Genomic DNA, 21,339 nt, shown 5'->3' with positions numbered 1-21,339 from the left:
AACAATTTCAAAAAATTATAAATTGAATTAACTTAACTAGTATACACAAGAAGACACTACTAATAATAAGAAAAAACCTTTCCATCTGATTCTCACACTAGTCGTGTAGTCAGTACCAACCTGAAAAAATATGATATATCGCCAGATCAAAATCGATTTGATTTTTCTTGCAACTGTATTCACTTAATACTTTTGATTTTTTTTTTACAGATTCTGGTACTGAGCAGTATTTGGGGGTCTTTATTATAGATATTTACTTATCTTTATCGCACTAATATCATATGATTATGAATCAATAATGAAGATTCGCAAGTACAAAATTATGCTTGCATAATCAATCTATAGATCATCAATGGAAAACCATTAATAATAATAATAATCCTTATTAGATAAGAATGAAACATGTACCATTGAAGATTTTGAGGTTAATTAATGGTTTTATTAAAAATGTATTAAATAGTGAGTAATATTATTAAATAATTAATTGGTTAACTAAATGAGTAGATCAAAAAGATTCTGATTACGATAATAAATAAGTAATGATAAGTTCTTTTAACTATAAATATCAGTAACGAAAGTACAAGTTAATTCACGACCCAAACAACAAACTTGCCATGAAACTGCAAAATGTAAATACTTAGTCATAAATAGATGGATATTTAATTTATTCAAACGATACAATAATGTTTTATAATCGTTGCACTTATTAAACTACATCATGCCTGGAAAGATTAAAGTCAAGGTATTGGCGGGTCGTAACTTACCTGTAATGGATCGTTCAGGTGATACAACGGATGCATATGTTGAACTAAAATTTGGAAATGTAACATATAAGACAGATGTATGTAGAAAATCTTTAAACCCTCAATGGAATTCCGAATGGTATAAATTTGAAGTGGACGATGCTGAATTACAAGATGAACCTTTACAAATTAGATTAATGGATCATGATACTTACTCTGCTAATGATGCAATTGGCAAAGTTTATATTAATTTAAATCCATTATTATTGCCGGGTATAACACCTTTAATTAAAAATGTTTGGACTTTGGAAGCATCTTTGAGCTCCAGTGCTGGCTCTCAAGGTAGTAATCGACAAAAAATGAATAAAAAAATTGAAATATAAAAATATAATTGCTTTGAATTTAGTTATTTGTATTTACATTCTGCATTATTATAGGCTCTGTTATGACAGGATGGTTACCAGTTTATGATACAATGCATGGTATTCGTGGTGAAGTAAACATTATTGTTAAAGTGGAATTATTCTTAGATTTTAATAAGTTTAGGCAGTCATCGTGCGGTGTACAATTTTTCTATTGTAAGCATTTCAATTATTCAAGTTACATTAACTGACAGTAAAGGAGGTTTAGGTTATTCTTAATAATGATTTTCATTTGTACATTACTATGTTGCACTATGATTTGCTTTATTTTAGATAAAAATCAATCCTTTCTATTAAACATTAAGAGAATGATTTAATAAATATCTTTTGAAGTATTTTGTACACCTCCTAAAAATAATTTTTTTATGCGTGTACATTTACCTTTTTCTGTTTCTTTTATATTTATATATATTTTTTACAAATAAATTTTTATTTTATAGGGGGAATATTCTCAGCAATTCTCTTAATTGGATCAACAAATGATATCCATTATGATAGAACATCAGTGTTGGCAACCATTTTAGCAAAGAAACAATATTGTTATATATAAATTGTCTTAAATCCCCAAGAAAAAACAAATATAGTTGATGATAAGTGTTGTTATCAATCAATTAATATATTACAGGAGATATATCCTAGAACAGTGTGTGAATTTTATTTTATTTTGTTAATTAGAATAATACTATCGATTAGAAAATATCTTTTTGATAATATTAAGTAAATATTTCTTGTTGTTTATTTAAGCAAATCATAGGAGCAATAATTATATATATAGTATTGTTTTTTAAATTTATTATTAAAAATTATATATAATAATTTAGTTATATTATATGAACTATAATTATTAAATATCTTGCAAATAGTAAAATAATCCTGAAATATTTTTAGCACCAAATATACCATATGGATATCATGCGCAAGTGATACATGGTTTTGTTGAAGAATTAATAGTGAGTGATGATCCAGAATACAAATGGATCGATAAGATAAGAACACCCAGAGCATCAAATGAAGCACGTCAAACATTGTTTTTTAAATTAAGTGGAGAAGTACAAAGAAAAATAGGTCTGAAAGCATTAGATTTGGGTGGAAATGCAGTTATTGGGTAAATATGCACATAATATACAAATTATCTGCAAATCGTAAAGAACAAATAATGAAAAACTATTTTAATTCTTAATTGCTTCTCATTTATAATTAGATATTTGCAGAATTTTGACCTAGAAGGAGAGTCGGGCATTGTTGCACGTGGTATAGGAACTGCAGTAACTCTTGTAAAAGTACACGATGTTTTTAACTCACCTTCGGATAATGCACCACTTGAAGAGTATACATATTTTTATTTGTGTGTCGATTTAAGTTATGATAAATGTAAATGATTTCGAAAAATATAAATTTGTAATATTCGTATTTTTAGACATCAAGAGGAAGCATCATTCAGTCCAAGTTATCCACTTCCTTCTGTTCCTCCATCAACGACTACAAAAACTTTACATTCACCTGCAACAAAAACACATAATATCATTCCTTTGCATAGAAGATCCAGCGATTCCGATTTAAGTATTACACCAAAAGGTAATACAGAATAGTAATATAATATATAATAGAACAAAATATATGAAGTACTAAAGTATTTTTAAAAATTATTTTAATCATATATTTCAGGTAATTCTTTGGCTGGAAGTGATAGATCAATGGGAGGCTTCATGAAACAATCGGCAGCTGTAGTAAGAACTATGAATCAAGATGCATTAGAAATGTTGGAATATCCATTTATTACAATGCAACAATATCCTCCTGGTTTTGTTGTACATATAGGTAAGCTTTGTCCATCATTTTTATGTAAGTTATACAAAAATTATATTTGTGTAATATCATTAATATGTTAAATTATACATTATATACATCATATTGAGGTAGGTGGTCTGGTAAGCTCAAGATCGGTTAAATTATTGGAAAGAATAAGTAATTTAGAAGAACCGGAAAGTCGTGATGCATGGTGGACAGAAATTAGAATGGAAGTTAGATCGCATGCAAGAGCATTAGCTTGTAACGTCGTTATAGGATACAAAGAAGAAACTAGTATATGGTAAATTATTTAAATAAATATATATTTTTAAATAAATACAAATAATAGACAATATGATTAACATAAATTAATATATTTTTAGCGATGACGTTTGTGTTTTAAATGCAAGTGGTACAGCTGCTGTTATAAATCTTCATAATTCAAATTCAGATCAGGATAATGTTTTTGTAACTCGATTGCAACAAGGATTAATAGCAGCATCTATAGAATCAGAACGCGATAAGCCCAGCCAAAAATCATCTGTCAACAAAACAGAAAGAAGTGACATTGATCCACCTAATCATACAACTAATCCCAGTGGAAGAAATAAATGTGCATCTGAAAGTAATGATCACGAATCATATACCCAATCTCACGGGTGCAGTCTTTGTCACTTGCCATATAGTGGAAGTAATATACAATTTAAAGTAAATATGTCTAAATGTGCCATATGTAAAAGAGCTAAAGTTCCAGATGTAATGTTTACTACTATAGAACTTCTTGAAAATATACCTATGACTGGTAGAGGATGCTTCATTCAAGCAACAGTATGTAAAAATAAGAAAGATTTAAGAGGCGAATTAAATGCTAAAGAAATTTCCGATTGCTTACCTTTTCTGGAATATGAATTGTATTGTTTGTTATTGAATAAGTTAAAAATGAAAGGAATGAATGCTATCTTTGGTTTAAAATTACAAGTTTCTATCGGAGAGAGATTCATTATTGGAATGGCAGTTGGAACCGCTGTTTTTCTTACAGCATTACCTAATCCTTCTATTCCACAAATAGCTGCTCATAATTCTTGGCACAACGAAGAACAGTTGGTTGAAATTCAACAAATTCTTTCAAACACAGTTAAAAAGAATATCGAATTTTATCAATTGAAGCCAATAGGGGTATGTTCAAATGAATCCTTTTTTTTTCATTTGATTTTATATAATTTGTATATTAATTAAATATCATGATTTTTGAATAGGACAATGAAACAGGGCGTGCTGGAACTACATCCGATACAGACGACTCGGATGAAGATTTACCTGAACTTGATGTTGCATTAGGTTCTCGAGATGCTTGCATATTAGAAGTAGATGATCTCGAGGATATTGATAGAATATCATTATTAATAGATGACAAACCACCTGACGATTTTCATGTTGTAAATACACAAACTATACCTGGATTAGAAGATCTAGAAATAGTTAGAAATTTACAAATGTTTACACAAGTATCCAGAGCTAAAATCCCAACAGGTCTATCAGCATCAATGCCTCCAAAATATTTCGCTAGATTATTACAGGTATATTAAATGATTATTTTGAAATAGCATTTAAAAATATACATTTCTTCTTTTTGTTTGTAATTAATGTATATAATATATTATAGACAATTTTCTTCAAATTAAGGAGAATGGTTCCTTGTGCGCTTTGTGATATGCAATTTAAAGTTGCACTTCCTGAACAAGATGAAATACAACTTTCTGTTGTTGGTATGGCACTTGGATTAGGTGAACCTGTAAAATCAAATAAATATAAACGAAAAATGGTCGTTCATCAACATAGTAAAGATGAAGTGAAAAAATCAGGTAAAGTTTTCATTTTCATATCGTTTGTACATACAATTGAAGAACTTCAATTTATAGATGAACACGAAATGATATTTAATCTCGAGGAAGATCACATAGAAACAACTGCTGTATCTGACAATATGCCGAATATTCGACCTACAAATCCATCTACATTAACAGTTTTTTCTGGACGAAAGTCAAGACCACGTTCACCATTACGTTCGAAGATACATACTACGCATAGACATAAACATGTGAGCTTTTACTGATATTTAATGAATAAAAATTATTGTTAAGTTGTTATTGATATTGAGGATATTTAAGTTTGTAAACTATATTTTACATATTTTTTGTCTCTAATAATTTTCTTTTAGGTGCCTTTGAAGGAAAGATATGGCGTAGATATAACACCATTATCGTATTTACCAGGTGGAAGAATTGAAAGATATTTAGGAAATCTAAACTTTTTCTTTATCAGAGAAAGCACATCTGTAAGAGAGGTATATTATAAAAAAATAAAGAAAATAATAAACAAACAATTATGTAAAGATTACAAATTAAAAAGAAATTGTATAAATATATATTGCTTTACAGAATGGTGGATTAAGTGGATTTACGCATAGCTTTGTAATGGAAATATTAGCAATTGTACGTGCACATATAACAGCATTAGGAGGAAATGCAATGGTTGCTTTTTTTATGACACAGTGCGTTCTTCTCCATAATGTTCATAAAAATCAGGTATATATTTTATTGATATATTTAACATGAAATGATTCTTTTTTTCTAAATTTTTTGTAAAAAATTATTAATATGAATATAATAATCATTAATCATAATCATTAAAAGTTTATATACTATATATATTTTTAGGGTCAGTGTTTGATAAATGTTGGTGGGGATGTAGTTTTTGTATCATATTTTGCCAATGAGAAACGAAGCGGATCATCTAATTACTGACACCAACCTCCACATTCTGCACCGCCATAGTTACAAAGTAAAAAGAATTTTTGATATTCTCTTGTTGTAGAGATATCTGTTGTAGAGATATCTTAATTGCTTAGCTTATTTTTATTGCTATAGCAAAATTGCTTTGCATATATATATATATATATATATTTGGTTTTTTATACTTGATAGATACAAAGACAAAATATTTATAGTTTTTTAGATATCTATTATTTTAATTTTTATTATTATACTTAAATAGTATGCCTTTCAGAGGGCTGCATTGTTAAGTAATACTATTACATATCTCAAAATACTTCACAATCACTTAATGTAAATATAGTCTTAAATCTATCGCCGTAGTGGATTCCTGAAGAGATAAATTGATGAAAAATAGTAATTATTAATAAAATACACAAATAATATTCAAATTATAAAATTCAATATAAAGTGCACATTTCTCTGTAATTTCTCTGTAATTTGTCTGTAATATTGTATTTTGTATTTTTATGTATACATGTGTACATTGTCATTTTACGATAAGCATTTTTCTCACAATATCCTTTTGTAATTTTGAATAAGTCAACAATGTTAGAAAATAATACGTTGGGTGCTATATGTGTCATGCATTTTATTTTTAATTTTAGTCAACTAGATAATACGAAAAAAAGAAAATCAAATCTTTAAATATATAAATATCGCAAATGAAAATATATAAAACAAAAAAGTAATTTAATTTCTTGTTATAAAAGAACAGTAACTTTTATCCTTACTACTTTACCGACCGGGATCCGAATAACTGGATTTTTACTTTTCACTATCCTGTAGGTTGTTACTTTGGAAATCAACTTTCAATGTATCCCCTGCAGGTATACCAACTGTACTTTAACATTTTTTTCAAAGTGTGCTTGCGCCTTGAATTTGTGGTTGCGCATGCGTATAACATATCTCCCACTCATGACGTCGCCATTTCATAATTTTATTTAAAGTATAATAATTATTTTCAACTAATTAACGATAAATAAAAAATATTTAATAAAATAAAGTTAAGGAACTGAACAAACAAAAAGTAAGCAATTGATTGAAAACAAAAAACAATAGAAAACTTCATTGCTTTGCTTAAAAATGAGAAAAAACGTTTTTGTATTTTTAATTATCAAGAACTAATTAAATAATTAATTAGTAAAGTTAGCAATTATGAATTTTAAGTTGCAAATAGCTAGCAATTAAATGCACTTATTCATTTTTTTCAGTTGTTGAGGTTCTATGCCAACTTTTTAATACTGATTTTTACGACAGCACTTATCGACTGAGATCCAAACAATAGGATATTTTTTTTTGCTTATCGACCGAAATTCAAATATTTGGATTTTTTGAAACCAGCGCTTACCAATTGAATTAATGTATTTCTTGAGGCGTATCATTGATTGTGTTATAAGATCTTCATATAATTAAAACATTTAGAAATAACAATTTTCTAAAATGGATCAAGAAGATGAAAATGAGGAGATTTGTTTAGTCGATTTGTCAGATTGTTCGATTAATTCTTCAGAAACTGATTACAGTGACAGTAATGAAGACAGCGATAGTAATGAAGACGGTAATATAATTCCAAATCAATTCTGCCAAACAGTACTAACATCACAGAATAATGATACTAATGATGAAACTGAAAAATGGTCAACACACGACAAAAAATTTACTATAGAGCCTTTCAAAGGTATCTGGGGCATGAAAATAATGCCAAAATCTAAGGAAAACATAAAAGATGTTGTAGATTTATTTATCGGGGATGATTTTTTTGAACATATGTTGAAAGAATCAAATAGATACCACTATGAAATAGTAAATAAATACAAAAAGTCCCCAAAGGCAAAGATGTGGAAGGACATTACACTCCCAGAGATGAAGAAATTTGTAGGTCTAATCATTTTGATGGGACAAATAAAAAAGAATTGCGTCTATGACTATTGGTCTACTGATATCAGTATTGAAACCCCATTTTTTTCTAAAGTAATGAGTAAAAATAGATTTCAGCAGATAAATCAAAGCTGGCATTTTTGTAACAATGAAGACATTTCCCCAAACTGTACAAACAAACTTGTCAAAGTTCAGCCGGTTATCGATCATCTAAAAAAGAGATTTAATGACGTTTACCAGCCTTGCCAACAACTATTATTGTATGAAAGTATTATTCCTTGTCGGGGCAACCTTTCACTTAAAATGTACAACCCTAGAAAACTCATTAAACGTGGTATACTGGTAAGAGAGCTTTGCGAAGCTTACACCGGATATATTTGTAATTTTGAAATATATGCAGACCGAGCAAAAATGATGGAAAAAGACACCATCTCAACAATTATCAAGCCTTACAAGAATATATGGCATCATATTTATTATGACAACTATCGTGATAGCATAAACACGGCAGAAATTCTTCTGAACGATAAAGTGCGAATATGTGGAATTATTAGAAAAAATGGAGATCTTCCCAAATGCCTACAAAAAGTACAAGTTTCACCCGGTGGAACCATATTTCGTAGAAAAAACAATGTTCTATTACAAATATGGAATAATGGGAGAAAAAAAGTAAATATGATTTCAACCATACATTCATCACAACTAGTACAATGTAACAGTAGAGGTAGAAAATTAACAATAACGGTTAAAAGGCCTAAATCAATAATGGACCACAACAAATACATAAAAGCGATAGATCGTGCAAGTAATTATTTGTCTTATTTCTCCATTATGAGCAATTCAAGAAAGTGGACAAATCGAGTTGTAATATTTCTGATCAATTGCGCACTGTTTAACGCTTTTAAAGTATTTACTACATTGATGACCACGAACATATCGTATACAAAATTCTTGCACAAGGTATCACTATTATGGATAGCAGATTTACCATTATCAAATTTGGAAACCAACGAAGCTGAGAATTTATTTGGCGAGTCAAACATTTCTGAACCCACAATAAGGACACCCAGATTTGACAGCAACGAGAGATTTTCAGATATAAAAAACCATAAACTTAAAAAAATTGTATCTCGAACTGGAAATAAGAATCCTCAAAGAAATTGCAAAGTATGTGCATCCAATGGAAAAAGAAGCAGAACTTGTTTTGCCTGTACATTTTGTAATGTACCATTACACAAGGGTGATTGTTTCTTACGCTACCACACTGCAGAAAAATATTAAAAGAATTTATTACTTCGTTATACTTAAGAGTTTAAATAATAATTGTAATTTTTTAAATAAATGTGTATTTTTTTTTAATTTGTAGTGATTTATAATTAAGCATATACATTCTTGCACGACAACCCAACAAATCCAGTAGACAAAGTGTAAAGTAAACTGACAATCATTAAAATGTCTTTTAGTTGAAGAATGTGAATTTTCTAGTACATTAAAATGACGCAAACAGTAAAAAAGACTTATTCTTATTCCAATTATTGCTATATAATTTAAATTATAGTCATATAGATTGCAATAAATTACTATAGAAATTATTATTTTAGAATATGTTTATTAAATGGTATTAATTAGATAATAAAACATGACTGATGTAATAATAGATAATAAACTGGATTTAATTAAACGTATATTGTACTTGTTATCTTCTTTAATGTTTATGCATACCAAAAAATATTTGAAAAAGAGATTATTTGAATTTTGCCGCCATCTTCAATATCAGTAGTAATGGCGTGAAATTGTGCTTTTTGACGAATAAAAAATTGTATGGTAACGTAGTACCAGATGATATTTGCGCGACTTCAGAGCGGTGGAAGCGTCAAGATTATTGCAAGGTAATTGTCATGGCTTCAGAACGTTATAGTTTCTCATTAACTACATTTAGGTAAGTATTTTATATTATAATAATCTATTAATTATTAAATAATATTTAAAAAAACAATATATATTTAAGCAACATATACATACATCATTTTTAAATAAAATTTTGTAAAGTTAACCTATAAACAACTGTTCTTTATTTATAAAACACATTGTCATAGTGGTTTAATATAATTTAGTAGATTATTAATAGTATTTTTAATTTTATTATTAAAATCTGACATCTATATACTATTATAAACTTATAAAATGAATTTTTGTTTAATACAGTCCTTCTGGGAAATTAGTTCAAATAGAATATGCCTTAGCCGCAGTGGCTGCAGGTGCTCCAAGTGTTGGCATTAAGGCATCAAATGGAGTTGTACTCGCTACTGAAAATAAACATAAATCAATACTTTACGATGAACATAGTGTCAATAAAGTTGAAATGATTACAAAGCATATCGGTATGGTTTATAGTGGTATGGGACCTGACTATAGGTTACTTGTTAAACAAGCCCGAAAAATGGCCCAACAGTATCTACTGGTTTATCAGGAACCTATTCCTACTGCACAATTAGTCCAACGAGTAGCTATGCTTATGCAGGAGTATACACAATCTGGGTATAAATTGATAATACTTTATAATATTAGGTCATTAAGTATAAAAATTCGGATTACTCCAATTAATTTTAGTTAGAAATTGGATATTTCATATTTAATGAGCTAATAATAAATTAATCTTGATCATGCAAATACTATTTAATGATATTTTATTACAGCGGTGTCAGACCATTTGGAGTATCTTTATTAATCTGTGGTTGGGATAATGGCAAGCCTTATCTATTTCAATGCGATCCATCTGGTGCATATTTTGCATGGAAAGCAACTGCCATGGGAAAAAATTTTATCAATGGTAAAACATTCCTCGAGAAAAGATATAGTGAAGATTTAGAATTGGATGATGCCGTTCATACTGCCATTCTTACATTGAAAGAAGGATTTGAAGGTCAAATGACTGCAGATAATATTGAAGTTGGTATTTGCGATGCTAATGGATTTAGAAGATTGGATCCTTCTAATGTTAAGGATTATCTTGCTAGCATCCCTTAATTTTAAATTAATTTCATTATTGTAATATGATTGCGGAATTTATAAAAAAAACTAAGTTCTTACAATAAAATGTACTTTCAAACTATGTCAATTAACAATTTAGTATTTTCCAATTATCTAAAATTAATACGTTTAAAAATGTAAATAAATTTTGTCATTAACCATTTAACATTTAAAGAAAAAATTTAATGAATTTCTTGCAAATATACTGTTGTAATCAAGAAAGAATAGTATCGAAAATATTTGTTGCTACATTTTGTAAGTTAACAATGTGTGATGTTATTTAGAATTTTTATGTAACCTTAAAAAACTTTTAAGCGAACAGTCAAAGAGAATTAAAAGCTGCTAACTAATAATAACAATCTTATAAAGTATAATGAAATTTCGTGAAAATCAGATTTGTACAGTCTGGCAAGCTTTTGATTGGTTGGTGAGAAGGCAGCCATGTTTAATGTTTGACTGCACATGCTTGTAATTATAGACAAACGTATATATACATATCTGCTACTGTGGTCAAACCACGAAGCCTATATAGTGAGTCAAACGTAAAATACTTTTTGGCGTGAAAAATGGCGGCAGAGATTGACGGTGTTTTTACTGAAAATTTGAAAAATGAAATACTTAAAAGTAAAGTTTTGGTTGTTGGTGCAGGAGGAATCGGTTGTGAGATCTTAAAAAATCTTGTAATGTCCGGTTTCAGCGATATTGAAATCGTAAGTCTATCAATATTCATTGAAACTTAACCTCGCTTCTTGAATTGATATCTTATAAAGATTGTTTATTTTTCTTTTTAAATGTTTTTTCAAATTTTTTTCAATGTATGTTAAACTATTTTTTACTATATTGAACTGTTTTACAGATTGATATGGATATTATCGAAGTAAGTAACTTAAACAGACAATTTTTATTTCAAAAAAAACATGTGGGAAGATCTAAAGCTGAAGTCGCTAAGGAAACCGCTTTAACTTTCAACCCTAATGTTAAAATATTTCATTACCATGATAGTATTACGTCGTAAGTATTACATATTATTATACCATACACACACGGACGTAAATTAAATTTAAATAAATATCATAAATATATTTATATATAGATCAGACTATGGATTATTATTCTTCAAAAAATTCGCATTAGTTATGAATGCTCTTGATAATAGAGCTGCAAGAAATCATGTCAACCGTATGTGTTTAGCGGTTAATGTACCATTAATTGAATCTGGAACAGCAGGTTACGAAGGACAAGTAGAACTGATTAAGAAAAATCTCAGTCAATGTTACGAATGTACTCCTAAAGCAGCGCAAAAAACCTATCCAGGATGTACAATACGTAATACACCCAGTGAAACAATTCATTGTATCATATGGGCAAAGCATCTTTTTAAGTAGGTATCAATAATTGCTAAATATATAAGCAAAATAATAAAGAGGAATAATATATATTTTATATTAATTAATAATACTTATTTATAGTCAGTTATTTGGCGAAGTAGATCCTGATCAAGATGTTTCACCCGATGTAGCAGATCCTGAAGCATTTGGTAAATATTTCATATTTTAATAACTTTGATATCTTAACAATTGTTTAATTTAATTTATTATTGTAGATCTATCTGCACAACCCAATTTAAAACAATTATTTGAGAAAAAAAATTTTGGTCGAAAATCAACAAGAGATTGGGCAAAGGCGTGTAATTACGATCCCGAAAAATTGTTTACCAAATTTTTTAATGAAGACATTAAATACTTACTCAGTATGGACAATTTATGGAAAAAAAGAAGACCTCCAACACCTTTAGATTGGTCTAATTTACCCGATGGAGGTTAGTACGATATATTAAATTAATTATTTCATTACTTCATAAGATTTGGAATTAAATTTTTATTTCTGCAGTACCTGGATCTAGTAAAGAAATATCAGAACCTGGATTGAAAGATCAACAACGTTGGAGTATTGCCAAATGTGGAAGTGTTTTTGCCCAATCTATAATTAATTTAAGAAAAAAATTGAAAACTGAATCAACGCTAGACAATCATCTTGCATGGGATAAAGATTATCCTCTTATATGGGATAAAGATGATCAAGATGCTATGGATTTTGTTGCTTCGTGTGCTAATATTCGAGCATATATTTTTGGAATACCACAGAAGACAAGATTCGAAATAAAATGTAAGTTATAAGAAAAATGATTTGAAGTATTACGATATAATATCAAACGTTGTATAGCGTGTAAAATAATACAATTTTATAATTACTTATTATTTTTTTATTCCTTTATAGCAATGGCAGGAAATATAATTCCAGCAATAGCAACTTCAAATGCAATCATTGCTGGAGTAGTTGTTTTACATGCATTCTTTATTCTTGAAAACAGATTAAAAGAATGTAGATCGGTATACTTGCGTTTAAAAATGAATCATAAAAATCAGTTGTTAGTACCAGAAAAATATTTAAATCCACCGAATCCTAAATGTTATGTGTGCGCACCAGTGCCACATGTAATATTAATTACAGATACATACAAAATGACTATTCAACAACTCGAGGAGTTAGTATTAAAGGACAGACTTAATATGATTGGCCCAGATGTTCTGATAGACGGTCAAGGTGTAATTGTTATTAGTAGCGAAGAAGGAGAAACTAAAGAGAACAATGATAAAACTCTTAAACAAATAGGATTAAAAGATGGTACAATTTTAAAAGTTGATGATTTTCTTCAAAATTATGTATTAAAAATTACTATAGTTCATAAAAAGAAATTATGTTCGAAGAACAAACCTCCAGATTTTTTAATAGTAGCTAATGAAGAAGATCTTAAGCCGAAAAAAGAGAAAAATGATACTGAAAAACCATCAACTTCGGACATCAAAGTAAGATATGTGTATATAGTTTTTATTTTTCAAAATACAAAGAATTATATGCGATTTTGATATTATATATTATTATTAGTTATATTTTAATAAATAAAAATATTATTTGTAGAAATCGTCCGTTTTGCCAATGGATAATGTTGATACTGATGGAGAAGTAGATACACATAAGAAACGTAAAACTGATGCAAGTAATGATAACAACATATTACCCAAAAAACGAAAAATCGATAATGAAGGTAATGGTAAAGGTAATGGTGAAGGTGATAATAAAGGTGATAATGAAGGTGATAATGAAGATGAGGTTGAAGCTGATGAAGATGATTATGAAGATGATGATGATGAGAAGGATAGTGGTGAAGATATTTCTATCATAGAAGATAAAACAGCTAAGTCTACAGATGACGACTGTATGATTGTAAACGATTAAGTCACCAAGCAACACAACTTAAAAACAATATAATTAAAAGTTATTATGAAAATATCTGTTACAAGATAAATGAACATAATCAGAGTAATTGGTAATTATTCACTTTCTTTTTCGTATTTGAATTTAAAGCAATATGGAAGTTAAGTTTGATTAAATGTGACCCAAATTTAAATACATACAAAAAAGTGGTTATTAGAAGTCAATTGGTAAAATACGTATGTGTATATATCCAAAGCAGTTTTGATATTCAAATAAACAACAAAATAAATAAATCAATAAAAAATGGTTTAATTTTCTATAATTTACAAGATTATGACTTAATTTATATTATTGATTTGTATGTATTTTTTTATTTAAACTGGAAATGAAACAGTTAACTAGTTAACTAATTTTTGTTTAGTTAATATTGATAATATATAAAATGAAATTAAAAAGAAATTTTCTTTTGTTCCTTATCTATTTTTATTTTCATATTTGCTTCGTAAAATAGAGTAGGATAATTGATGTATTTATAATTAAATAGAAACAATATATAAAAAATAAATAATTTTGCACATATTTTGCGTAATTACTATTATATATGATTATTAGTATTTTCTGATTTACATAGCAAGTATTTATCCAAATCATAATTATACATTTCAAAATCTATTTTGTATCTTTCGTATAATTTTAAAATAGTGTTTTGTGTCAAGTTTTGGAAATATTTACAAGTTTGTTTGTAATCGGTGCATCCTCCTTTACTCTCTTCCAAATTTGGTAAATACATGTTGTTCTTATCTATTCCAAATTTAGATAGAATGTAATTAATTTGATCGTTAGTATAATGATCTAATTTTAAAATAAAATTATATTGTATAATACAAAGAGCGCAATGAGTGTAATATCGATCCCAATGTACATCGTCATGTTCAGGAGATTCCTGTAACAACCATTCTACAAATTCTTTAAATGTTGGTATTACTTTTAACCTGTGAAACGCGTTAATTAATTATTTATTAACGATAATATAATTGTTAGACTTTCGTTATAAGAATAATTCTATGTAAACGTACCTTCTATCATGGGTAAATATTTGTTGAACAAAATTACCAGTTGTTCTATTGTAATGAAACAAATTTGGTCTTGTAAAGCGATATATTTTTTGAGTATAAATCCAAGCTTGAGCGGTATATTTTGTATTATCTTCTATCCGATCTCTGTAAACATATTGTATTTTTACATGGACATTTTTTTAAATAAACATATAAAAAGAAATTACCTGTATGAAGAAACAAGTCTTTCAAACGGATGTCTTACGACTAATAATTTAAAAATATTCGAAGCGTTTATCGAATGTTCCAATTCGTTTAAACTACGCGGTACTAATAAATCCATATTTCTAAAAATATCACATAAATTATGATAGTTTATTTAATAACGAAAGTATAATATATATAAATTCTAATAATTTAAGAATAAATAAACCTATGTTCTTGCATATTAGAGAATAATGCTGTAAAACTAGTAGACGCAATTTTTCTAATCCAACAGTATAATGATTTATGTTTAGAATTGTAGAAGAAATGTTCTCTTTTTAATGGAGTTTTTAAATTATATTTTATACATGTATTTGTAATTTGCTTAAGTAACAGTCCATTTTCCTGTTTAAAAAAATATAACGTTTTATATATACAATTTTATTTGTATAAAATGCATTTATATGCATGATTAAGATTATACCCTATGTTTGAATGCACTTACCTGCTGATATTTGAATTCAAGTTTATCATACTGTAATATTTTTATATTCGAGTTAACAGATCTTTGATTGTGCGCGAACGTTGTTGAAGATGGATCTATATCCTCTGTTTTATTGTTTCTTTTAACAAAAATATTTTTTATTAAATGTAGTTTAGTTTTTAATTGTAAAAAAAGTAAACAAGTTGATAAATATAAAATCACGCAAAATATGCATATAACGAACTGTAACTTCCGTGACATTTTGACGGTGATGGTGCGATCCTCATCGCTTATGACAATTTTCTACTCTCATGATTATATACATCCGTTTTGAACAAAGACACAGTAGGAGTGTCCCAATAGATAATATACTTTATCTTTTACTTTTAGTTTTCCACATCTTCGTCATTTATATTTAACTGTAGCCTTTTTTATTTAATCAATTTCGTACATTACGCAATAACGTTAAATAACAAAATGTAATAAAAAATAATTATAATCACGAACAAAAATATTTGCAAAACCTTTGTATTTATGGATTAATGTACGCAAAGTATCAAAGTATTTCAATATATGAATGATAGGAAAGTTCAAACAATCCTATAAGTTATTATTTCTTTTCTTTTTTTTTTCCTTTGTATTTACTATGCAAAAGCATTGCGAAACACACAGAGACGTAAATCTACAGGTGCAAATCTAGAACAAACTGTGAACATAAATTGTAATTAAATATATAATCATTAACACACACACACACACACATATACATTTTATTTTAAATTGAATTCAGATTATTATAATATAATTACTGATAAAATATATTTTTAACTTTTTAAGAAAACTATTATGACGATATCGAATTAATGATTAACAGAATATGTAATCTTTTGCGCGGTAATATTTTTTTTTGTTTCTATTTAATGTATACATTCCTTTCTCCTCTATTGTATAATATATTTAAATTGTATTCCATTGCACTGTTAACCTATGTTTTTATTTATGGCAGTGTCTTCTATTAAGCCAACATATCGACTTATTAAATTGACTATAAATGTTATATATAATGTGTATATATATATATATGTATATGTATGCTGTAGAAACACGTAATATATCAAAGATTTTACATATAAAGATCTTACTTTACTACAATAATATAGAACCTAGATGTAGGTATGATTTGAATTCCATGTACAATAGAATTAAAAAAGTATAAGCTAAAGTTAATAATAATATTTAATGTAGATACCCTCAGCATTTGGTAGTTTCCTTTCAAAAATCTTTTCTTACATCTGATATTCATTTCTATAAAAATATTCATTGTCTTAAAACGATGCTCTAATTTAATGTCAAATAATCGTAATGCTTCCAGAATTTTATATCCATTATATACATTTTGTAGTAATATCGTAATGGATTGTCTGGAAAAATAACATTTTTATTTATATATATTTTTATTTAAAAATATTTCGGGAAACCCAATATATATATATGTGCTTATATTCAAACTTTTTATTGATATTGGTTATTGTATAAAAAACAAAAAGTAATAACAAAAGAAAAAAAAAGAGAGGGTATTCACTTTAAACAATGATACTTATTGTACATATAATGATGTTTAGAGTAGAATTCCGACACCGTTTTGATAAATTATTCAAATAATTAAAAATTATTTATATATATTATTAACGTTTCTTTTGAAGTAACAGCATAGATTATTTGATTAGTTGGACAAATGTTACAAAGTAAATAACATTCACTTATATATTTTTTTTTTGCTTGTTATCGTGAATTTTGTTATCACGAACAATAAAATTAAACTAATTGTAAAATAAGGTCAGTAGTATAAAAGTAATAAAAGAATATTTATATATATATGTATAATGTTTAAGTAATAGCAGACGTATATAAGTCTTTATGACTATGTAATTGTATCTTTTTTTATGAAATCAATATAGTATTGCTCATTCTTAGTAAGAATAATTAATAGTTGCATATAAATGAAAAAATTAATATATATGTATGTGTATATATGTGTACTTAATAAAATATTGAAAATGATTTATCTACGGTCTCTGTATCTATGGTGGTGATCACGAGACGATCGATGGTCACTATGTCGATTATGACGACTTGCTGTTCTCCATAGAAATTCATCAACACTTCTCTCGTAACTGCGTTTTTCAAGGGCAGAAGCGGCTGCGGTATAATCTGGCGGTAATGGTAAGCCATCGTAATACCTTGGAGGTGGTGGCGGTGGAGGTAGAGAATCGTATGGATGTGGTGCTGCATAAGGCGGCAATGGAGGTAATTGATGTTGCATGGTACGCATATAATCTGCTACATAAGCTTCAGCAGCAGCTGCTACACCAAGACTGGTGTTACCGTATCCTCTACAAAAATTTATCTTAATTATATCTTATCATCATTTAGATAATACATTTACATAATTATGTAATTATGATTGTTTAATCATTATACTTCGTATACGGCGAATCTCCTCTATTAAACCAACTAGTATATCGATGGTGATGATCCCTTGAACCTCTATGTTCTCCGCTGGATAAGTGTGACCCTCTGGCTAAAGAAGCTAGCCGTGATCTTGATGTAAGAAAAAGTCTACGTCCTCTGCCTCGTGAACGTAAAAATCTGCTGTTATTATTATTAATAGGTCTTGTATCTCTGTAGGAGCGTGTAGATTTAATAATGTGTTTAGCTGCTTCTTTAGATTTTCTTAATATTGGAGTCATTTCTATGCCTGTAAAATATAACACTTATATATATGTGTGTATATATATAAAAATATGATATTAAAAATAAGATTAAATATTAAAATTTACCTTCGTCTTCAGGAAATAGTCTACATAATTCTTCTGCAACACGAGGCTCAATCTCTTGTCCGTCTCTACCAATTTTAACTTGCTTACCGTCATTCCAAGGATTATACAGATGCATTGTTGTTGTAAATGGTAATTCTTTTCTGCATACCCAATCTACTTTAAATACACCGCCCAATGCTTTTGCAGATAATCCTGGTGGTAAAACCTTAAAATAGAAAAAAATAAATTTCTATTATTATAGATGTAAACTTATAACAATTTATAATTTTGCTTACAAATATATATATAATTATTTAAGTCACATATACCCATGAAATAGGAGTTCCATCTCTTCTAGATTCGGTACTGAGCCTGGCAAAACCAGCAAATTTTCCTGATTCTTTAACAGAAAAAATAAGCAACACATTTCTCGACTCTCTATACGCTTGATTTAAGTTAACTTCATTTTGAGGTAGCGTGCTCCATACTCCTTTTGCTTTGGAAAGAGTCACATTCTCAGCATTGTTAGATTTGATGATGAAAAATCTAATGAACAAAAATTAATAATATGTTCTTTGTACGTATATAAAAATCATTAATATTAAATATCGAATTTTTCGATGTAGTCTCAACTAATAATACAATTTTCCACATTAATATATATTAAAAAAAAATATATCTAACCTTGCATCTCTAAATAAGTAATTCAATTTTGTTGCGTAATCGTAACTTTTGGCCTTGCTTTCCTTAGATCTAGCACGTTTAGTTTCAGGACTGGATGATTTAGATTCTCTTGATCTAGCACGTTTTCCTTTATTTTTGCGATTACGTTTGTTATCCCCGCGCGAAGATTTAGTTGAAATGGAAGTTATACTCGGTTGACTAGAATCCGAGTTGGAGCTGCTCGACGATACCTCACTGCGAGTATCATAAGTTTCATCCGCTCCAATTTTTAATTCATCTACAATATCATTTTCTCCGCAACTGAGATTTAAATTATCTGCGTCCATATTGTCCATTATTTAGCCTCTAGGATGGAATAACTTTTAATATGATAATATATAGTCTTGAAAATCAGTTCTTTATTGATTCCTTCATCCAGGCTCTATCTGTTTAGGTATATAGGACGTTAGCGAGTAAGACCGACGTTGTGCAGGCACCTTTAAATATTTTCTGAAAATCAAATATAAACAAATACTTACTAGCTTGATAGGCAAAATATAATTGTACTTGTCCCACAAGAATAATATCATATTTGAAAGGATTTCGTACATCTTACGATAATTACACGGTAGAAAACAACTCAGTAATGTTTTTAGTATAAGAAGAAGATTCAGAAGATTGCACATAATATCCAATTTATTTTATTTTTAAAAGTTCACTTTGGTGTAAAACATGTAGGTTTATTATTTTACTTTTTTTTTTTTGTTATTTATGTAAAGTTTTTGATTACATTCAAGAAATCCATTTGGCCAAAAACTTGCATTGGTTTATAACTCTTGATACTAAAACTGCTTCGTATACTTTAATTCGAACGTGTTTGTATCCAATTAACATCCTAACATTATCACAAATGTTCTTGTTCCAAGTATGCACTAACTAAATATACTTTCGCTCATAGTTTTTTTTTTTAATTTATAATAACAAAATAACGTATTTTATTAATTGACGTTATACGAATTGTTATTATAAATTGTCCGTATATGCATATATACACATATATATCTATATTATATATTAATGTATATATATGTGTATATAAAACATAAAAATGAAAAAATGTGTGTAATCAACTTGCTATCTTTTTGTTCAAACTCTTTGAAATATTTAGCCCTATAATTACATGTATTGTATATTCCTTTTTGTTACCGAATAATATAATCAGTCCTTAACATTCTTGTATAATTCATAACACATAGGTATACCCGTTTTATCAGAAAAGTTTCAATATATTATAGTCTTTGAAAGCGCGAACGCTATGCCTACGAAAGTTCATCGTTAAAACTGGGGTTTTTTTATGGGATTTTTTTTTTCTTTCTTTAGCTATGTCCTGGCACCCACTACGGATATTCAAAATGATTATATATCCTTATCATCAATTATTATTGCAAAAGTTCATTTTCTTTCTTATTTTTGTTATTTCTTTTTTCGAAGACAAGTCCTTGATGTTTCTTTATACTTTTTTTTTTATTTTAACAAAACTTTCAGTGGGCTCGTACGTACACACTTACGTGACACTCGTATATGTTTTCTTCACTAACACAATTCGCACCTCACCAAAGAATGCTCTCGTCCGATGTCAACAAACGCATTAAACGGTTTTCATTAATTCAAATTACACTAAATGCACACCATAACTCGACTCTTTCTTGTGATGCAATACACGATGATAAACAGTTAGTTATTACGTGCTCACCAAGTTACAAACCATAGCGTCCATTGTGTGACGTGTCTCAACTGTTCCCACGATCGATACTAGCGACTATAGTCCAGATTTACGGGACAATATTTTTATCTAGTGGTTAATATCTTTTTTCTCTCTATATATATTTATCTATCTTTTTTTATATCTAGATTCAATTTAGATTATTTTAAATTTATATCGACTCGTGAGATCTCTTCCATAAAATTTCTCTTTTTTTGTTAACGTTATCGTTACTATGTTCATTCTATCGTTATTATTTAAATATTACACGTATTTCAAATAATGTAAGTGTATTCATCTTTTATGGGATAAAATGTAAGATAACTATTTACTTATATGGTTATTACTCCATATCGCACAATTTTCCCTATTATTTATTTA

At 28.1% G+C, this 21,339-nt stretch overlaps 6 protein-coding genes across 10 annotated transcripts; 4 read left to right on the top strand and 2 right to left on the bottom strand.

Annotated features, from left to right (window-relative positions):
• Positions 1–111: 111 nt before the first annotated feature.
• On the top strand, positions 112–9,179 carry LOC122519618 (C2 domain-containing protein 5). 3 transcript variants are annotated; one of them, XM_043639200.1, is made up of 15 exons: positions 112–1,085; positions 1,181–1,321; positions 2,054–2,270; positions 2,367–2,492; positions 2,583–2,740; positions 2,831–2,983; positions 3,086–3,254; positions 3,337–4,129; positions 4,210–4,530; positions 4,617–4,815; positions 4,873–5,051; positions 5,172–5,297; positions 5,392–5,538; positions 5,671–5,794; positions 6,999–9,179. In XM_043639200.1, the coding sequence occupies exons 1-14, from the start codon at positions 719–721 to the stop codon at positions 5,755–5,757; spliced, it is 3,183 nt and encodes a 1,060-aa protein (XP_043495135.1). In that variant the 5' UTR covers positions 112–718; the 3' UTR covers positions 5,758–5,794; positions 6,999–9,179. The 3 variants fall into 3 exon arrangements, with proteins under 3 accessions (XP_043495135.1, XP_043495136.1, XP_043495134.1); XM_043639201.1 differs by lacking the exon at positions 6,999–9,179 and having other exon boundaries at positions 112–459; positions 570–1,085; positions 5,671–6,365; XM_043639199.1 differs by lacking the exon at positions 6,999–9,179 and having other exon boundaries at positions 5,671–6,365.
• On the top strand, positions 7,228–8,946 carry LOC122519300 (piggyBac transposable element-derived protein 4-like). The gene has a single exon (XM_043638667.1). It carries the CDS (start codon positions 7,228–7,230, stop codon positions 8,944–8,946), a length of 1,719 nt encoding a protein of 572 aa, XP_043494602.1.
• Positions 9,180–9,512: 333 nt separating the features above from the next.
• LOC122519308 (proteasome subunit alpha type-2) lies at positions 9,513–10,777 on the top strand. The gene is made up of 3 exons (XM_043638678.1): positions 9,513–9,604; positions 9,871–10,203; positions 10,362–10,777. Exons 1-3 carry the CDS (start codon positions 9,564–9,566, stop codon positions 10,690–10,692), a joined length of 705 nt encoding a protein of 234 aa, XP_043494613.1. The 5' UTR covers positions 9,513–9,563; the 3' UTR covers positions 10,693–10,777.
• An 85-nt stretch (positions 10,778–10,862) lies between these two features.
• Positions 10,863–14,268, top strand: LOC122519305 (SUMO-activating enzyme subunit 2). The gene is made up of 8 exons (XM_043638673.1): positions 10,863–11,405; positions 11,552–11,706; positions 11,789–12,076; positions 12,165–12,232; positions 12,299–12,514; positions 12,586–12,861; positions 12,973–13,562; positions 13,675–14,268. Exons 1-8 carry the CDS (start codon positions 11,262–11,264, stop codon positions 13,990–13,992), a joined length of 2,055 nt encoding a protein of 684 aa, XP_043494608.1. The 5' UTR covers positions 10,863–11,261; the 3' UTR covers positions 13,993–14,268.
• Positions 14,269–14,550: 282 nt separating this feature from the next.
• LOC122519307 (carbohydrate sulfotransferase 11-like) lies at positions 14,551–16,118 on the bottom strand. The gene is made up of 5 exons (XM_043638677.1): positions 15,736–16,118; positions 15,460–15,635; positions 15,254–15,373; positions 15,048–15,191; positions 14,551–14,963 (listed from the first exon to the last, which is right to left on the bottom strand). The coding sequence occupies exons 1-5, from the start codon at positions 15,973–15,975 to the stop codon at positions 14,567–14,569; spliced, it is 1,077 nt and encodes a 358-aa protein (XP_043494612.1). The 5' UTR covers positions 15,976–16,118; the 3' UTR covers positions 14,551–14,566.
• Positions 16,119–17,291: 1,173 nt separating this feature from the next.
• Positions 17,292–21,038, bottom strand: LOC122519306 (YTH domain-containing protein 1). Of its 3 annotated transcripts, none has more exons than XM_043638675.1 (6): positions 20,403–21,038; positions 19,218–19,706; positions 18,863–19,079; positions 18,555–18,759; positions 18,196–18,472; positions 17,292–18,107 (listed from the first exon to the last, which is right to left on the bottom strand). In XM_043638675.1, exons 2-6 carry the CDS (start codon positions 19,550–19,552, stop codon positions 17,777–17,779), a joined length of 1,365 nt encoding a protein of 454 aa, XP_043494610.1. In that variant the 5' UTR covers positions 19,553–19,706; positions 20,403–21,038; the 3' UTR covers positions 17,292–17,776. The 3 variants fall into 3 exon arrangements, with proteins under 3 accessions (XP_043494610.1, XP_043494611.1, XP_043494609.1); XM_043638676.1 differs by lacking the exon at positions 20,403–21,038 and adding an exon at positions 19,736–20,225 and having other exon boundaries at positions 19,218–19,642; XM_043638674.1 differs by lacking the exon at positions 20,403–21,038 and adding an exon at positions 19,806–20,225.
• Positions 21,039–21,339: the final 301 nt, after the last annotated feature.

The sequence above is a fragment of the Polistes fuscatus genome, unplaced genomic scaffold (genome assembly GCF_010416935.1).
Source record: "Polistes fuscatus isolate 324 unplaced genomic scaffold, CU_Pfus_HIC Scaffold3, whole genome shotgun sequence".
NCBI classification, from domain to species: Eukaryota; Metazoa; Arthropoda; class Insecta; order Hymenoptera; family Vespidae; genus Polistes; species Polistes fuscatus.
Note: the sequence above shows the minus strand (reverse complement) of the source record. Positions and strands in the feature narration are given on the sequence as shown.